General features: G+C 50.4%; 1 protein-coding gene across 2 annotated transcripts in view; it reads right to left on the bottom strand.

Moving 5' to 3' along the window:
• The window catches only part of KCNIP1 (potassium voltage-gated channel interacting protein 1), a 348,470-nt gene extending 332,970 nt beyond the window's left edge, over positions 1-15,500 (bottom strand). For both annotated transcript variants that reach the window (XM_060092544.1, XM_060092542.1), the window contains exon 1: positions 15,413-15,500. In XM_060092544.1, the coding sequence (XP_059948527.1) occupies positions 15,413-15,500 (88 nt within the window). The remainder of the gene's footprint in view (positions 1-15,412) is intronic.
• Between the last annotated feature and the right edge of the window lie 1,602 nt (positions 15,501-17,102).

The following is a 17,102-nucleotide window of genomic DNA, read 5'->3' on the forward strand; positions in this document are numbered from 1 at the left end:
ACATTCCCCTTTAGCAACAACCTACGTCAACATCTCTTTTGACAAATAACTCACTGTACTGGGAGGTAGCTACTTCCATTTGGGGATGTATTTAGCAAATTACATCCGGAACAAGAATCTGTCATCCGTAATAATAATAAGAGTTAACATCTGTTGAGCACTGTAGGCCAGGATCCGGGCTAAACCCTTACATGTAAGGTCCATTTAACCCTAACAATATCCTTTAGGCTATTATTACTATCTCCACTTCATAGATGAGGCAATGAAGGCACAGAGATTTAACTCACCGCAGGTCAGAAGTCAGTAAATAGCAGTTAGTAAATAGCAGAGCTGGGATTCAAACCTGAACAGTATGGCTTCAGGCTCTACTCTCTAACCACTGTGCACCCTGCCCCTTAATCTCTGCCCCATATCAAAAATGGAAAATTCCCAGCAGGGCAAGTTCAGCACTTAGAGTTTTTAAGTGCCTCTATATACATTCCCATGGAGCCGAGGCTCTCAAATGGTTCCCTGGAGCCACACCTCTGAAGAGTCCACAGATGTGGAGTGAGGCCCAACCATATGCATCCGAAAAAGGTCTGCAAAGATTCTGATGGGGAAACTGCCAAGATGGACAGGCAGATGAGTTTGGCTACAATCTGCCTGACGCTGTGATCACCCAGCCCACAGCCCATGAAATACCTGGCACCAACCAGGCATGCTATGGCCACAGCAACCCCTGACCTCTATTAAAAAGCAGAATGGAAGAGAGGCTGGGCTGACTTGTCCCTTTCTCAGGGATCCCACACTTCTCTCAGTCAACCCTGCTTTTTTTTTTTTCCAAGTGTTCCCAAATCACTGGTTCTAGGACGTGTCCAGGAGTTGACAGCAAGCTTATTTATACCTAGCTTTAGAATTTTCTTTTGCAATCATTAATAAAAATTGAGCTATGTTACCCTTTCTTGGTCTCTAAATAATTTTTCTGTGACTCTGTTGGCCATGCAAGTGGTAGTCTTGGAAACATCTCATATATATGTGTCTTTAAACACCGTTTTATATGCCCTCCGTTGGTTCTTTCCAACTTGGGGAACTGAAATTTTCTGAGCCCCAAGCCAGAACCTCATTGGTTTGGAGTAGCCTGAGCCCTCTGAGCACCTGTGAGCCTCTTAACCACGCTGGACCATCACGTCCAGTCTTTCACCTTGTGGGGAAGATGGGAAACCCAAGCAGAAATAGGTGTTGTTTTCCCCTCCATCAGATCACGTGCCCCAGCAAACTCGGTTATTTTTACTGGGTCCGTTGTTTTTACTCTCTCTCTCAGAACATGTTTTAAAAGCCTTTTTCTTATTATTAAATTTTGCGAGAGGTAAGTTTCAGCTTAGTGTAACCTTTTTCTTCTGGTTCTAAACTACATGTTTCATTTGTGTTTGGAGAGGGAGCCTGCAGGAAGGAAAGCTCAGAAAAATGAGAGTTCGAAGCTGGCTTGTCTATGACCCTGGGCAGTTTATTTAATCTCCCTGAGACTCCGTTTCCTCAACTGGAAAATGAGCATAACATCTTTTGTTTTATAGGGTGCTTGTGATGACTCAGTGCAATACTGAATGTGAAGCGCTTAACACAGTATCGGGTGTATAAAAGATCCTCTGCAAATGTTCACTCTCCATTTGAGTATCTCCTTCCTCTGATTATACAGATTCTTCTCTGTTTGAGCTCAGAGAACTTCCCAGCACCCCTCTTTTCTCATGCACAACTTCTCACTTCTCTTTCTTGTGAGCATCATTGAGGACCATCTTGCATCTCTCTCCCTTTCAATCTGTTTCTAGCTGTGTTCTGTCTTAAGAATTTCTGCCACAGAGAGACTGTCTTTGCTTTGAACTTTCTTGAATCTACTTGTATAAACTCAGTTCTGGAGAAAAGCAGTACCTGGTTGAACCATCCAAGGGCCAAAGGACCAGTTTCCATGATAGTCCACTTCATGGGAGAACCACCAACATTGACAGCAATAGGTCTACCTGGAATAATTCTCTCAGTGTGAGGCAGGCAAATCCCTCGGCCCAGAAATCAGGCTTAATTGGAAATTAAATTGCATTTCCATGCCAACTGCAGGATGCTTATATCCACAGCTAATTTATCAAGGGGATGCCTCATCCAGGAAGCCCATGGGAATAGAGTGGCTGCATCAGCAAGGTTACAAGTTTGTGTCTGATGAGATGAACTTTCTTTAAAGCACAACTTGAGCCCTTCAAGTTCCTTATTTTGGGGTTTTTGCACTTACTGGTTGCCTCCTCTGTGCCGGGCACTGTGCCAGGTCCTGGAGATGTGGATGCTGGCGGGAAACGGCACTGCATTCTCCCTGCTCTGTGCCAGTGGCAGAAAGAGAATCCCATAAGCAAAAGATTCCCAAGCCACAGCACTTTACTAAGTTATGCAGGGTTGAGTTGTTTAGGAAGGTAGAGAGCATTACGGATAACTTCATGGTTAAGAATCTGATCTCTATTTTGAACACTGATACTAGTCGTTCACAACGAACAAGGGTGGCCAGACTGTTCACCAAGCCCTTTACACTCATGTATTCCATTCTCCAGGCGATGGTGGGAAATAAATACATGATGATTTTCATTATCCCCATTTTACTGATGAAGAAATTGAGACCTACGAAGTACGTAACTTGCCTGAGGTCATTGTTACCCAATTAATAGGTGGTAGAGCTGGGATTTAAACTAAGGTCATTTCATAGCAGAGCCAATGCCTTTAAATGCCAGATTATACTGCTCCTTTATTTCCCCCAACTTTTAGCTCCCCCAACTTTTTAGTTCTAAAAATGTCCAACTATAGAAGAGTTGCAAAATTAGTATCTAGGAGACGCATACCCTTCACCTTGGTTCACAAATTATGATCAATAGTTTGCCATATTTGTACTCCTTCTGTGTGTGTGTGTGTGTGTGTGTGTGTGTGTGTGTGTGTGTGTGTGTGTATTTGTTTTTCTGAATCATTTGAGGCTAGGTTCAGGGACATAAAACACAAGTCTGGTTTGGAAACCACATGGGGACGAGTTTGGCTGGAGAATGTGTTTGTAGTTGGGGAGACACGAGCAGGAAGCAGGCTGAGACCATGAGATGCTGGCTGTGACAGCCAGGTCTGGAAGTTTGGGGTGTGCTCTAACATGGAGAGGACAGGCAGTGATACAGTGCAGCAAAAGCACAAATTTTATGGAAGGTATTGGGAAGAATTAAAAAATTAAAGATGTGTATTCAGGGAATGGTATTTTTATGGTCTGATTAAATATACATGCTTATTGAAGGCAAGGCAGACAATACAGTTCTTCTATCAAGAAGAACTTTAAAAAATAACCATTGATCTTAACTAAAACCCAGGATATTTCAGTTTATTTCTTTTCTGTTTCACTTTTTCTGCCCACCTATCTATTCACGGATTGGGACCTCATTGTACTTATAGTTTTGTATCCTGATTTTTCACCTAATATTATGTCTATAGCATTTCTGCTTGTTATTAAGTAGTCCTCAAAATAATTTTTCAAAGGTTTAATATTATTGCATCAGATGGATGAACCAAAATTCAGTGAACCCACTATTTTTTGACTGAAGTTGAGATTGTCTTCAATTTTTCACTATTATAACGTAGTACCATGATGAACACTGCTGAATAAAAGGCTTTGTGTACATCTCTGATGATCTGCTTAGAACAGACTTCTAGAAGTAGGGCTCTCTGGTCAAAGGGTTGCATGGACTATCTCTTTGTTCGGCCCTGGTGTGGAGGAGACAGGAGGGGAGAAGTGGAAAGAAATGCAGTCTGCTGCATTTCTCTTGCTGCAGCAAAGCAGTGAGACGTGATGAGAGTTTGGACTTTGGGGACAGCGCTGAGAATGGAAAGAGAGACAGACAAGAGAAACACCAGGGAGAAATAATCAATAGAACTCAGTGAGCAAGATAACGGAAGGTGCAAACTGGGGACACATGCAGAGAAACAGTGAAGCCAGGAGAGAGAGGTCTGCTTTGCTTTTATGAAGGTTGAGTAGAGGGCACAGGAAGACACTCAAATCGAAGGACTTACGATCCATCCTCCCTCCCTCCCTTTCTTCCTTTCTCCATTCATTCCTCCACTGAGTCAGGATCATCGACACCTTGCTAAGGGGGTAAGTGTGGTTGGAAAGATGGACTTGGGGAGGCAGAATACAGACCCGGGGCCTTTAACGGGCACGCAGGGCAGAGACTTTCAGGAAAGGAAAGTGGATTCAGAGGCCCAGGTTCAAGGGCCAGATTTGCCACCCACCAGGTGTTCTCCCCCCGGGCTTCTCGTCTGCCTGGTGGACCTCTCAGCTTCCCCTGAGGACCTACTATGTGCTGGTCCCTGTGCCAGGTGCTGGGGAAGCCGCAACGGCCAGGACAGTCCCTGCCCTTGTGAAGCTGGACTCTCAGGGCACAAGCCAGACCAGAAACAAATGAGTAAATGTGTGATGTAATTGCAGGAGGGCTATGAGGGAAAATGAGGCAGCGTTAGGTGGGAGGAAATGCCACTGTGCACAGCAGGGGCGACTGTAGACAGGAGGGGATCTGAATGAAGTGTGGGAGAGAGCCAGAGGAGAGCTGGCAGAGGGTGTCCAGACGGAGACACAGTAACCGTCATGACCCAGAGGCTGGAGGAGCTGGGGTTCCAGCAAAAACAACACGGCCTGGTGGCCGGGGTGCACTCCTGGAGGAGAATGCCACCAGAGCAGGAGGCCAGAAATGCAGGGACAGATCACGCAAAGGCTGCAGACCATAGACGAAAGTCTGCATTTGACTCTGAATGTGGCAAGAAACCACTGGAGACAGAGTTGTGAGCAAGGGGATTATGTCTTTTAAAAAGATGGGAGTGGATGAATAGCAACGGTTGAATGGATTAAAAAAAATGATGGTATATCCCTACTCTGGAACATTATTCAGCCTTAGAAAGGAATGAAATTCTGACACATGCTACAACATGGATAAACCTTGAAAACATTATGCTAAGTGAAATAAGTCAGACGCAAAAGAGCAAATACGGTGTGGATCCTACTTATATGAGGTACCTAGAATAGTCAAGTTCATAGAGACAGAACGTAGAATGGTGGACAGGGGCTGGGCGGGTGAGGGTGGAGGGAATGGGGGATTATTGTTTAATGGGGACAGGGTTTCAGTTTGGGAAGATGAAAAGTTCTGTAGGTGGATGGTGGTGATGAGGGTTGCACAGCAATGTGAAATGTAATCAATGCCACTGAATTGTACACCTCAAAATGGTTAAAATGGTAAATCTTATGCTATGTATATTTATGACAATAAAAAGATATGCGAAAGGATGCTATGCAAAGAATTGTCTCGGGGGTATTACTTTCCTAGGGCTGCCTTACAAAATACACAGACTGGGCGACTTAAACAACAGAAATTTATGTTTTTCGTGGTTCTGGAGGCTGGAAGTCCAAGATCAAGGTGCTGGGAAGTTTGGTTTCTGGTGAGGCCTCTCTCCTCTGCTTGTAGATGGCCACTCGGTCCTTCTTGCTGTGTCCTCACATGGCCTTTTCTCTATGTGTGTGTCTCTTCCTCTTCTTATAAGGACATCGGTCCTATTGGATCAGGCCTCCACCCGGATGACTTCATTTAACCTTAATTTCCTTTTAAAAATCTTACCTCCAAATACAGTGACATCGAAGTTAGCACTTCAACTTATGAATCTGGGGGGACACAATTCAGTCCATTACAGGGGTGATGATGCTGAAGGATTTGCCACACAGTGTTTCTTTGGTACTGTATGGGATCTTCAGAGTCACAGCTCTGGCTTTGGGATCTTGGGCAAGTTATTCAACCTCTCCCAGCTCCAGGATGGGAATAACAAAAGTAGGTAACTTACAGAGCCAGGGCTGGATTGACTGCAGGGATCCTTGTAAAGCCCCAGCAAACCAATAGCACTCCAGGGACGGTGGCAATTGTTATTCCTCCTATGGGGCCTGTGAGTTTGGCATGACAGGCTGCTGTTTCTAGGCTCGTGAAGCAAGGACAGGGTTAATCAGTCCAAGGATGGCAGGAGCGTCCTGCAGTCCAATATGCCTGGTGGCTTAGGAGTATCCCAGGCTCCAAGGCACAGTGGGTTCCCAGCTGATGTTTACAGATAGCAAGCTGCAAGCCTGGGCTTGGCTCTGCCTGTCAAGCACAGATGGTTTGAAAAATGACACCCAAACTGGCTCAGGGTTAATCAAAAGATTACAGAAAGAAAATTGGGGTAGGCTAACCCCAGCCTCTCAGACACAAGCCTCAGAATCACATCTCCCTCCCTGATTCCTGCCCGATTATCTGCCTCTGCTTCTAAACCAGCTCATGCCAGCAAGAAGTGAAAATTGGCTAGACTGGAATTACAGTGGCAATGCTTGCTGGGCGGTATTTCATTTCTTTCCCCTCTGTGCAGTCTCAGCTGTCAGGCTAGTTCTCCCATCATTTTTTGTGGTTTGACTGGAGAAGGGGAGTATGTGGATGATGGTCTGGGGTGTAATCTGGGGGGCACAGGTCTCAGCAGAATCCTCCAAGCTGTGCTGCTTCAGTCAGAATGGAGGCCTTGAAACCTTGATTTCTCAAATAAGAGCATGTGTCACCTCTTGATCAAGCTGGGGAAGAACCAGTTTTGTCTTTATTACTTTCCTATGCCGGATCTGAGTTTTAGAAATGAAGGGAGCGTCATATAGGAAGTAAAACTGGAGCTTGGAGACAGACAGACTGACTTCCAATTCTGGCTTTGGCCCGAGCTGGCTGTGTGACCCAGAGCCAGGCCCTTCCCGTCCTGAGGCTCAGAACTTTTTATCTATAAATTGGGTTGGGCCTCCCTGGTGGCGCAGTGGTTGGGAGTCCGCCTGCCGATGCAGGGGACACGGGTTCGTGCCCCGATCCCGGAGGATCCCACATGCCGCGGAGCGGCTGGGCCTGTGAGCCATGGCCGCGGGGCCTGTGTGTCCGGAGCCTGTGCTCCGCAACGGGAGAGGCCACAGCAGTGAGAGGCCCGCGTACAGCAAAAAAAAAAAAAAAAAAAAATTGGGTTAACGAGAGCTCTCCACCTTCTAGGGTTCTTGTGTGTATTAAATAAAATTGTGTGTGCGGTGCTTAGAGCAATGTCAGGCACAGAGCAGGTGCCATGCGTAGTGTTGCAATGATTGCTATAAAATCTTAAAATTCCCAAACTGGAAGGGGTGCTTGAAGCCAGCAACTCCCTCATTTTAGTGATGAAGAAACGGAGGCCCAGAGAAGGGAAGGATCTGGAATCGAAAGCCCAGCTCCCAATCTGCTGCTCTTTGTAGTTCTAAGACCACAAGAAGGAACACAATGGCTTCAAGAAGAGAGGACCATGGTTTGCTTTAAGTTCATGGTCCTCCTGCCCTCATCCCAACAGGAAGAAGGCTTCCTTCCGCCTCCAGACTCAGGAGTACAGGGATTGGAATCACTGGCAGTGGTAAACGTTCTTCCTCATGTCTCTTCCTGGGGTCCTGGCTTCCACTGCATCCAGATGGCCTGGGGTGCCTGTACAAGTTTCTCATCTCTGCTTCTTCTGCACAACTCCTGCCCTCCTCTGGGGCCCTCAGAGCCTCGGTCTTCCCTCCTGCCCTTCCAGTTGGGGAGCAGATGGACACTGAGGAGGAAACCGACCTCCCCTCTGCGCATCTGGCCAGCTGTAGTGGACGGGCAGCGAGGGCCATCCCACAGAGCACTGGAGAACTGGGATGGAAGAATGGCCAGGCCCCGGGTCTTGCTTGCACTGATCCGTCATCTCATCGAGGTCACTGTGGCTGGTGGCTCCTGTCAAACTCCTGCATAGAAATTCAGAACAGGGAGATGGGGCGTGGAGGCCTCTGAATCAGCCTGACAAAGCCCAGGCCTCAAAAAGGGACGCCAGTCTCACAGCCTGATGTCGCTGGGCAGGAAAAGTGATTAGTCATCATTTATTCAACATCCGTCGGGTGCTCAAGGAATCACCCCAATAAGCCCCATGCAGTGCGTGCTCATGTTCTCACAGGGGCAAGGGGATGGCCAATAAAAACAAAACCCACTAAATGAAAAGGATAATTTCGGCTGTTGACAAGTTCCTGATTGCCGAAGATGTAGTTGAGAGTGACTGGGCGTGGAGGGGGCAACGCTGGAGGAGCTGTACGTCTAGAGAAGAGCCGGAAGCAGGCTTGACTCATAGCCTTGTCTCTTTCAGCTCTGCTTCCTTTCTGTTGGCTATGAGTCTGAGGTTTAATTGCATGAAAAGAAGAGAAGGGTGGGAAGCTGACTTTTCCTGGGCAGCGGTTATGTGCTGGGTGCTGGGTAGGCCACGTGCACCATCTCCTCGTAGCCCCATGAGGAGGGAATTACTGGCCCCATTTCCCAGGGGAGGACACAGACTCAACGTGGGACATGGCTCGTCCCTGGCTATCCTGCCAGGAAGTGGCAGGATTTGAACCCGGGACTGTCTGGCTCCAGAGCTGCGCCCTTGCTTGCCCTGCATCTTCCTGCCGTCCACGGCTGCCTCACATGACCACGTCTACTCTCGTGAATCAACAGCTGTCTGGGACTTGGGACTTGTGGTCTGATGAGATAGGTGGTCTGGGGAAGATTCTGTGGCCTAGAAGATTCTGAAATCCTAAGAAGAATGGGGAAGGTGAGGGTCACACTGGCAGGGCCAGGGACCTCTGGGCCTCCAAAGGCTGATTAAGACCTGATTTGATCCACTCCACCCTGTGTCTTTGTACTGCAGCCCTCCCGCCTGCCAGAGGGGCCCATTTCCAGCTACTTTTAATTTGGAACAAACCAGCCGGTCCCCCGTGGTCCTAGAGTTAATAGGATGTCTGTGCAGCAGGGCTAGGATAAGCAGCCGAACAAATTATTCCTGCCTGGTATTGGTGTCATTTGGAAGAAAGGACCAGTGGCCCCAGAGAGGGACAGTCTTGGCAGGTGGCAGAGGTCCCACCTTCCTCTCTCTCCTCTGCTATGGGACTATAGGGACCCCAGAGAGCTCCTGGTCAGCAAAATGAATCATGGGGTGATGGGTTTGCTACAGAGGGGCAAGGACAAGAGACCTGTAGGCAGGGATGAGGGCTACTGGACATGGGAGAGCCAAAGCGAGCACACTGCCCACCCTGGCAGGTTCTGGCTTGGGACTGGAAAGGCAGGAATGGACCAGGATATTGGAACTTTCTGCCTAGGACAAGGCGCAAGCACTCAGAGGTTCCCAGTTGCAACCAGGGAGGGGGCTGAGCTAACATGAGCCCGGTGCTCGCCTGAATGGCCAGGATAGCAAGCCAGCTGGGACCCGGGTTGGTGGGGACTCTAACTTCCCCAGCAAAGGCAAGTGCACACAAGCTGAGCTTCTCAGGAGGCAGGAGGTGCCCTCCTTCTGGCAGAGGGCACTGTCACATCTCACAGGTTCCAAGATCCCCAGAGGCAAGGTCATTGCTTTTTTTAGACAATTCTAGTAATTCCAGACCGCCTGGTGCCCTAAAACTTGTGTATTTCTCCACTGGCAAGACAACGTCTCACACTTGTCCTATAAGAATGGAGAGCAGTGAGGGAGGGCCCCTCATAGGTGAGGAGCTTGAGACAGCAGGTGTCTGGGCCCCAGAGCACCTGTCCCAGAGGTGATGGTGCCGCCAGGAGAGCACACACGGGTCTGTCTTGCTGACCTTGGCCTGTGGGGTGTTCCCTTTCCCCATCAAGCTTATTCCTTAACCCAGGTCATGCCATAGGAATTTGTCCTAACCCCTTGCAAGATAGGTGGCTGCCTTGAAGCGTCCCAGCAGGTACAACCATTTCTGACAAACCCACCTACAAAATGAGTGGGAAGCTGGTGGCACTCTGCCGGTGACAAGGTGGGGAGCAAAGCCCGCAGGGGCATCCTCTCCAGCCCCGTGGAGAGGCAAGCACCTGGTCTTGACCCCAGTAGAACTCAGGTTCTTTTCCAGCCCTGCCACTCATTGCCAGCTGGGTGACCTGGCTAAGCTAAAGGTCCGTTTCCTTAAAACAGTTAAAATGGAGATTGCAATGCCTACTTCCAGGGTCAGGATGGGGCAAGGCAAGAGAGGTGCCTAGGGCATGCCGTTTAAGGAGCTCAGCTCCCAGCAAGTTCAGGGTCCCCTCTTGACCGGCTGGCTGCCAGCCTGTGACTTGTATTATCCTTGTGAAATTAGAAAACAGCCTTGCGTGGTCGATAATGCTATTATTGCCAATGATCAGGGAAGAACCTTGGTTTTGGGAGGTTGTGCAACTCACCCAAGCTCACACAGCTGGTGGACCACAGGGCTGGGACTCCAGCCCAGTCTGCCTGAGGGCGGAACCCTCCCCACGTTCAAGGTCAGTTTCTTGAGGCTCCTGAACAGCAGTGGGGGGGAGGCAAGAGGAACGGCTTGTCTCCGATGGGTCTGAAGCTGAGGTCCTGCCTAGCACACAGAGAACCGACCTGGGCCGGAAGGGAGGGAGAGCTGGGGCTCCAGGGCAAGGTTCTTGAGATAAATCTTACACGGTCAGCACCGCCCCCCTTCCAACCCCCACTTCTGACCCCGCAGCTCTGTGGGTGGCCAGGACAACTAGAAACTCTCCTGGATTGGATTTCTCCCTCCTGCTTTGCGTTGGCTTTGCCCTCTGCGCCTGGGGTGATGGATGGGTTCCCCCAAATGCAAAAGGAAATGGGCTTAAACCTCCCCAGCCAGAGTGGGGCCTGCACAACTTCTGGCTCCCGCCGCCAGCCCCGGGGTCTCTGCCAGGGCTGGGGAGCTAGCTGTGCAGGAAGAGACACGTTCCTCAGAGCCCGGTGTAACTGGGCATCCAAGGCAGGAGCTGAGCTTCTGGTAAGCCCTTCTTTAGAGCAGGGGAGGGCCTGGCTCTGGGAGTCACACTCCTAACTCCTAATCAGGGAATCAGGTGTGGGAAGTGGCTCGTGTGTCAGTCTCAGCACCGGGTGGAGCCACTGGAAAGCAAGTTCAGCAGAGGGGAAACAGCAAAAGTGCTAGAGACGAGAAGCTGCTCTCAGAGTCTGTGTCAGGGGCTCAAGGAACAAGCAGTGAGTGAGAAGTCTCTGCCTTAAGATGCTCACAGCCCCGAGAGTACCAGCTAATCACTGTAGCAGCCCCACGGAGCATTGCCTCGGGACTTATTATGCGGGTATCTTTTTTGTTTTTAATTTTTATCAGAGTATAGTTGACTTACAATGTTGTGTTACTTTCCACTGTACAACAAAGTGAATCAGTTGTACAAATACATATATCCACTCTTTTTTAGATGCTTTTCCCATGTGGGCCATCACAGAGTATGGAGTAGATTTCCCTGTGCTACACAGTAGGTCCTTATTAGTGCAGGAAGCTTTACATACACAATCTCATTAAGTCCCGTAAGGAGGCCATTTATGATTCCATTTTATAGATGAGGTACCTGAGGCCAGAGAGAGGTAAGGGACCAGTCACGAGGCTCCCCAGCCAGTATGCAGAGAAGCCAAGATGTCCTAGTCTGGCAACCAGTTGCCTTTGCCACTGCATAATTTGTTTGCAAACTTTTTTTTTTTTTTAACCTTTTTTAAACTCGTTTGTTAAATTTCAGAGAAGTCCAGTATGCGAAACAAATCAAAGTAGCGCTGAAGGGGCAGGAGTGAGGGTGCTAGGACACTCCCCCAACCCCCAAACACACACAACCTCCCCTCTTCTGACAATTTAAATGCCCTTCCCAAGACCCTAAGAAGCTCAGGCACGGTTCTGAATGATTTGTCTAGCTGGAGGCTCACCCTCTGACCATAGACTGAGCACCTCTGGGACAGGTGTGTGCACGGTGCTTCCTAGAAGCTCAGGCTACTACAAGCATCATCTCAGGGTGCCACGTAGCGCTGCTTCATTCATTTAATGCTACTGGTGGAGCACTCACTCTGGGCTGGGCACTGGATGCGTAGCTCCGGCTACAGTGGTGAGTAGAAATGCGCGTGGGCCCTGCCCTCATAGGGCTTCAGTCAAGTGGGGAAGACGGCCTTAAGCAAACATGTTCCTAAAAGAGACATGGATCACATATTGTGATCAGAGCTCTGAAGGAAAAGGTCCAAGTCAAGGGGGAGGACCTGATCTCTGAAAAGGACCTCCATGAGAAATCTGGGCCACTGGCAGCGGAGACCAGTGGAACGGGGCATTGCGGGCATCAGGGGGAGGTGGCCGGGACAGGAGCAGGCAGGACACAGAGGGGGTGGTCATGGGCCCTCCCTGTTCCCCAGTTATTCCCAAGGCAGGTAAGAAACAATAAATTGCCCCCAGGACCAGCAGGAGGTACCTGGTCCTATAGAATCTTTACATTCCTCAATCCTGAAGGGAGCAAAGAGAAATAATACTTCTTCTAAACGTTGGATTATTGCAAATCTCGGACTCAGTGTGATGAATAATGAATACGTGAAATCACAATGGAAACCAGAAATCGTTAGGCAAATGTCATGTGTCCATGTAGAGTGTAATCTAAATCCACCTAGGGCCGGTCTATACATTAGAAAGACTGTTCTCTCCACTCTCCTGCTCTAGGCTTGGCTTTGCTCTCTTGGTCATTTATTTTAAAAATCTTTACTGAACTCCTGGGTTGGGCAGAAGACTGGCTTCCTAGCCTGTGCCTGGCACAGAGCCAGGGGTGTGTAAACTCTTGGTGGAGCCAGGAGGCACGATCGTGCCCTGATGCCTGCCGTGGGTCGCCTCTCACATGAGTCTGAGAAAACTCAGTAGTGAAGCAGGTCAGAAGGAGTCCAGGCGGCCACTCAGTCCCCACTACCGGTCCCTGTGGAGCCCTTTCTGTGTCACACGGATCTTAGTCTCCAGGATTCTGAGCAGAGAGAGAGGGCCGTCCTGACCCACTGGTTGGTTTCTCTGCAAAGGCTGACGCTCCAACGCTGCTCCCTCTGGAGCACCAACCTCCTTCCACTGCCCAGCCTGGCCCTCCTGCTCGGCTCAGTTTAGATGCCACTTTTGGAGGAGCCTCTTCACCTGCTCAGGCTATTCTTCTCCGTGCCCTTTGGCCCCCATGCCTCCCTCCTTCGCAGCACTCAGAGTGATGTCCCTGTGGGGTCTGTGTCTTTGGTCTGTGCTCCCACCGGAATGCACGTTTCTTGACGGAGAGCTCAAGTCCTATTCATCCATATGTCCAGTGTCTAATGAGTGTGGCACAGAGCAGGTGCTCAGTAAATAAATGTCAAGTGGATGGTTGTGGGCAAATATAAAGACGAAAATATCATCCTCCTCATTTATTCCAATAGCCATCCACTCTTTCTCTGAATCTCTCTGTCTCTCTCTTACACACACACACACACACACACACGCACACACACACCCTTTTGCATACACTCTCTCTCCCTGACTGACCTCACCTACTCACACTCACCCCCTCTTGAGGCATTATGTCCTCCTGTGATCTCTCTCCCCCTCTGATGCTGCCTGGAGTGTACAGACCTGCCTGCAGTCAGCTATGTTAAAGAGATTTTGGGGCCTCCCTGGTGGCGCAAGTGGTTGAGAGTCCGCCTGCCGATGCAGGGGATACGGGTTCGTGCCCCGGTCTGGGAGGATCCCATATGCCGCGGAGCGGCTGGGCCCGTGAGCCATGGCCGCTGAGCCTGCGCGTCCGGAGCCTGTGCTCCGCAACGGGGGAGGCCACAACAGTGAGAGGCCTGCATACCGCAAAAAAAAAAAAAAAAAAAGAGAGATTTTGACCCTGGGCAGGCAGAGGGGATGGCCTTGGTCACCCTCTCCAGACCCATGCCCATCTCAGTCCCTGACCTCTCCTTCATGTGGGGTCACTGCAACACACTCCATAAAGGGATCCCGTGTCTCAGCTTCCCTGGATTCTTGAAACGGGGCTGGGAGGTAGATAGGTTAGCTTCATTTTACAGATGAGGAGACCGAGGCTCAGCAAGGCTGTGACTTGCACAGGGAGCGAAGCTGGAGTTGAGACCTAGGTTTCCTAAGTTCAGGCCAAAGCTCTTCCCATTGCATTTCTGGGAAGCAGAGACTGGGATAGGATGCTGACCGTCACCCATCACCCCCTGAGACCCTGGGATCCTTGATGAGAGGGTTGAATGGGGGAACCCTGCACAATCCCCTAAACCCTCTGCTCTCTCCGCCTCACCTCAGTCTATCCCACTTGGAACCCCTAGTAATTCTGCCTGGCAGCCTGACCCTTAGCATTGGGCATTCAACCCACCTGAGCTTCCTGGGGGGGCAGTGCCCTATTTCAGAAGTGCAATGGGGACAGAACAGCAGCTATGACAAAGCCAGAGAAAGGAGATAAGCAAAATCTCACCATTCCTTCTCCCATACGCACCTTACAATTTCACCATGCTGGACCTGCCGGGCAGCCGGGGACCTGAACCAGGGCATTAGAGGTGGCCATACACAGCCATTATCTGCTCTCATTGTCATTTTTAAAAATCCCCGATCAAGGGTATGTGGGCCTCCCTCCTTCCCCAAACACCCTGCCTGCCGCTTCCAGTGCATCTCCCCCAAAGACTCTTTCCTCCTGAACAAAGGGCATGAATATTTAAAGACACTTTTTCAGCAAGTGCAGCCACATTATACTGCTGCTCCCTCTTTAAATTTTACCTCCAGAAAGTTTGCCAGAGTGTCTCTGAGTCCCTCACACTCCTTGGTACAGAGTGTAACACGGGGCCCCAGAGACAGGGACGCCCCTGAGAAGTAAGCCTCCCCTCTGCATCCTGGGGCTTAATTGCACACATGCAGTCCTAGTTCTGGTCCGTAACTATACCTTCTGGGCTACCCAGGCAGTCAGACCTGAAAACTCCCTGACACGCCTGTTTTGGGGGAATGGGCATAGGTAGGAGATGCAGAGGGACAGGCATCCAAAAAAGCAAAGAAATGATGAGCAGAGCCCCAGAAACGCAAGACCCTGGAACCCCATGAGAGGAAGCTCTTGGCTCCTGATATCAGACGCAGAGCTGATATAGATCCTGTATTCACCAGTGCACGGTGGATTCCAGTCCCAGGCCACCTCCTGCTGGCCCCCTCCAGCCTCTCTGTTCTGCAGAGTTACTCACAGCCCACTGCATCAAATCTCTCTTTTATCAACAAGGCACAACACTCTGTGGATAACTTCTTGAAACTCTAGTCATGCTAGGCTGCTTCTAGTGCTCTGGGAAGGGTTCTGTCCCTCTGCCCGCCTGTAACCAATCAGCCACATATCGCCAAACCCATTTCCAAAGTTCCAGGCAATTACAGCCGGCTGAGCTCCCTGGCCTGGTGCCCGTCGGCTCGGAGCCAGGACCCAGGTTGTCAGCAACCCTGAAATCCAGCCCCCGATTTCTCCCCAGCTTCCTCGGAGACCCAGACGCACGGGAATGGCCACACTTAACCGCACCAAGGCACTCTGACCAGCCAGACGGCACCAATACAGAAAACGAGGGTCAAGGCCAGGCTCCCTACCTTTGCTGAGGGTCCCAGTGATGAGCTTAAAGATGGTCTGGGCAAATTTCACGAACCCAAGCTTGCATCTTTTGGAGCAGCCGCTCATGATGGCAGAGGGAAGGCAGGCTCTGTTGTCAGCACCCAGAAGGAAAGGCACCCACCTTGCGTGCCCCTGGAACTTGGAGCCTGCCTGGGCGAACCCTGAGAGAAGGACGCACCCCAGAAGCTACGGGAACAGCACAGCTGCCTCTGCAGTGAGTCCGGCTTCTGCATCCAGAGAGCCTGCAGGGCACGATATCTGCTCCCTTCCTTCCTCCCTCCCTCCACCCACTCCCGCTGTCCACCCAAGTCCTCACCACAGGAGGATCTCAGGATGTCAGGGCTGGGGCCGCACTGCCAGGGCACAGGGCGCTCTGAGGGGACGGAGGAGGAGGGTGAAGCTGAGCAGCGCAGGGAGGGAGAAGCTGGAGCTTTCCCAGGCTTTGCTGACTGCCTTTCTTACATGGCAGTGGTAATGTAGCAATTAATACTCGAGTCAGAAGGGAGGGGACTGCTACGCAAAAACACTCCACTCCACAGCCTCCCGGTTCGCTCTCCCGCTCTTTCCTTCCTGGTTAATCTAATAGATCAATTTTCTGTGCCGTGCCTTGATTGGGATCTGGGAGGACTTCCCTCCAGAGCAGGAGACCACTGCTTTGCGCTCAGTGGAGAGTCTGCAGGCAGCTTCTGAGCGGCCTGGTCTGCATCACGGAGAAGTTGGGCTGAGTGGGGAGCCCTGGGGGAGCTGGCTTGTGCGGCTCCCTGGCACCAGCAGCAGAGGCTGTCTGCCTCCGTTGATTCGGAAAGTCAGTGACTCTGCTGCTTCCTGGCTCCAGGTGCCCCGCCCTCCACCCCAACACACACCCACTCAAAGTCGGCTGTTCAGCTCCAGCACCCACCCTACAGAGCAGCTAAGAGTCTGTGCTCTCTCATCAGGATAGCAGAGGAGTGCAATTAGGGCTTTTCTTGATGAAGAAAGTACTCCTCGGAGATGCCATAAAGGAATGACAGAAATTCAAACAATCTGACTACAGGACAATACTCTTAGAAGTAAAACTGCATGGTAGTATGCAAATATGAACCCCAACTATTGCTTAATAAAAAGTCTGGCTGCTGTTCAGTACCATAGACTGTGTGGGTTGCATGGAACGTCAGGGAGACATCTCATCCCACCCTCTACACAGGGCCGTGAACCTCCCCCATGACATCCCCGCTTTACTTTCCCTGGTGATTTAAAGGGTCCCCGTGGGCCATCACCATGGGTACCACCCACCAATGCACCGTGGTTCCATTTGAACAGCAGATATGAAATCCACCTGGCATTGAACTAAGCCATGCCCTGGGAATGTCTTTCTCTTTCTCTCCGTCGGCTTGTCTATTATCTGTTTCTCTGGGATGTTTGAGAGCACCAGATTGCTTAAGAGCCAGAGAAGGGAGACCACCCGTTGATAAAATGCCACATATGCCAGAACTCATGCTCCGTGTCTAGCTTCTTCCCCATCTTCTGCGAGTCATGTGGAAATGAATCTTGAAACGAACCTCAGCCCTCAGGTCACCAACAAATTTCAATTCCACGAACAGACCCTGGAGACAGCCCACTAGCACAGAGCCTTTCTCCAAGCCCTAAAGCGGCCTGCACTCCCTGACTCACCGGCATGGTATGAGTCAC

The sequence above is a fragment of the Mesoplodon densirostris genome, chromosome 3, assembly GCF_025265405.1.
Source record: "Mesoplodon densirostris isolate mMesDen1 chromosome 3, mMesDen1 primary haplotype, whole genome shotgun sequence".
NCBI lineage: Eukaryota > Metazoa > Chordata > Mammalia > Artiodactyla > Ziphiidae > Mesoplodon > Mesoplodon densirostris.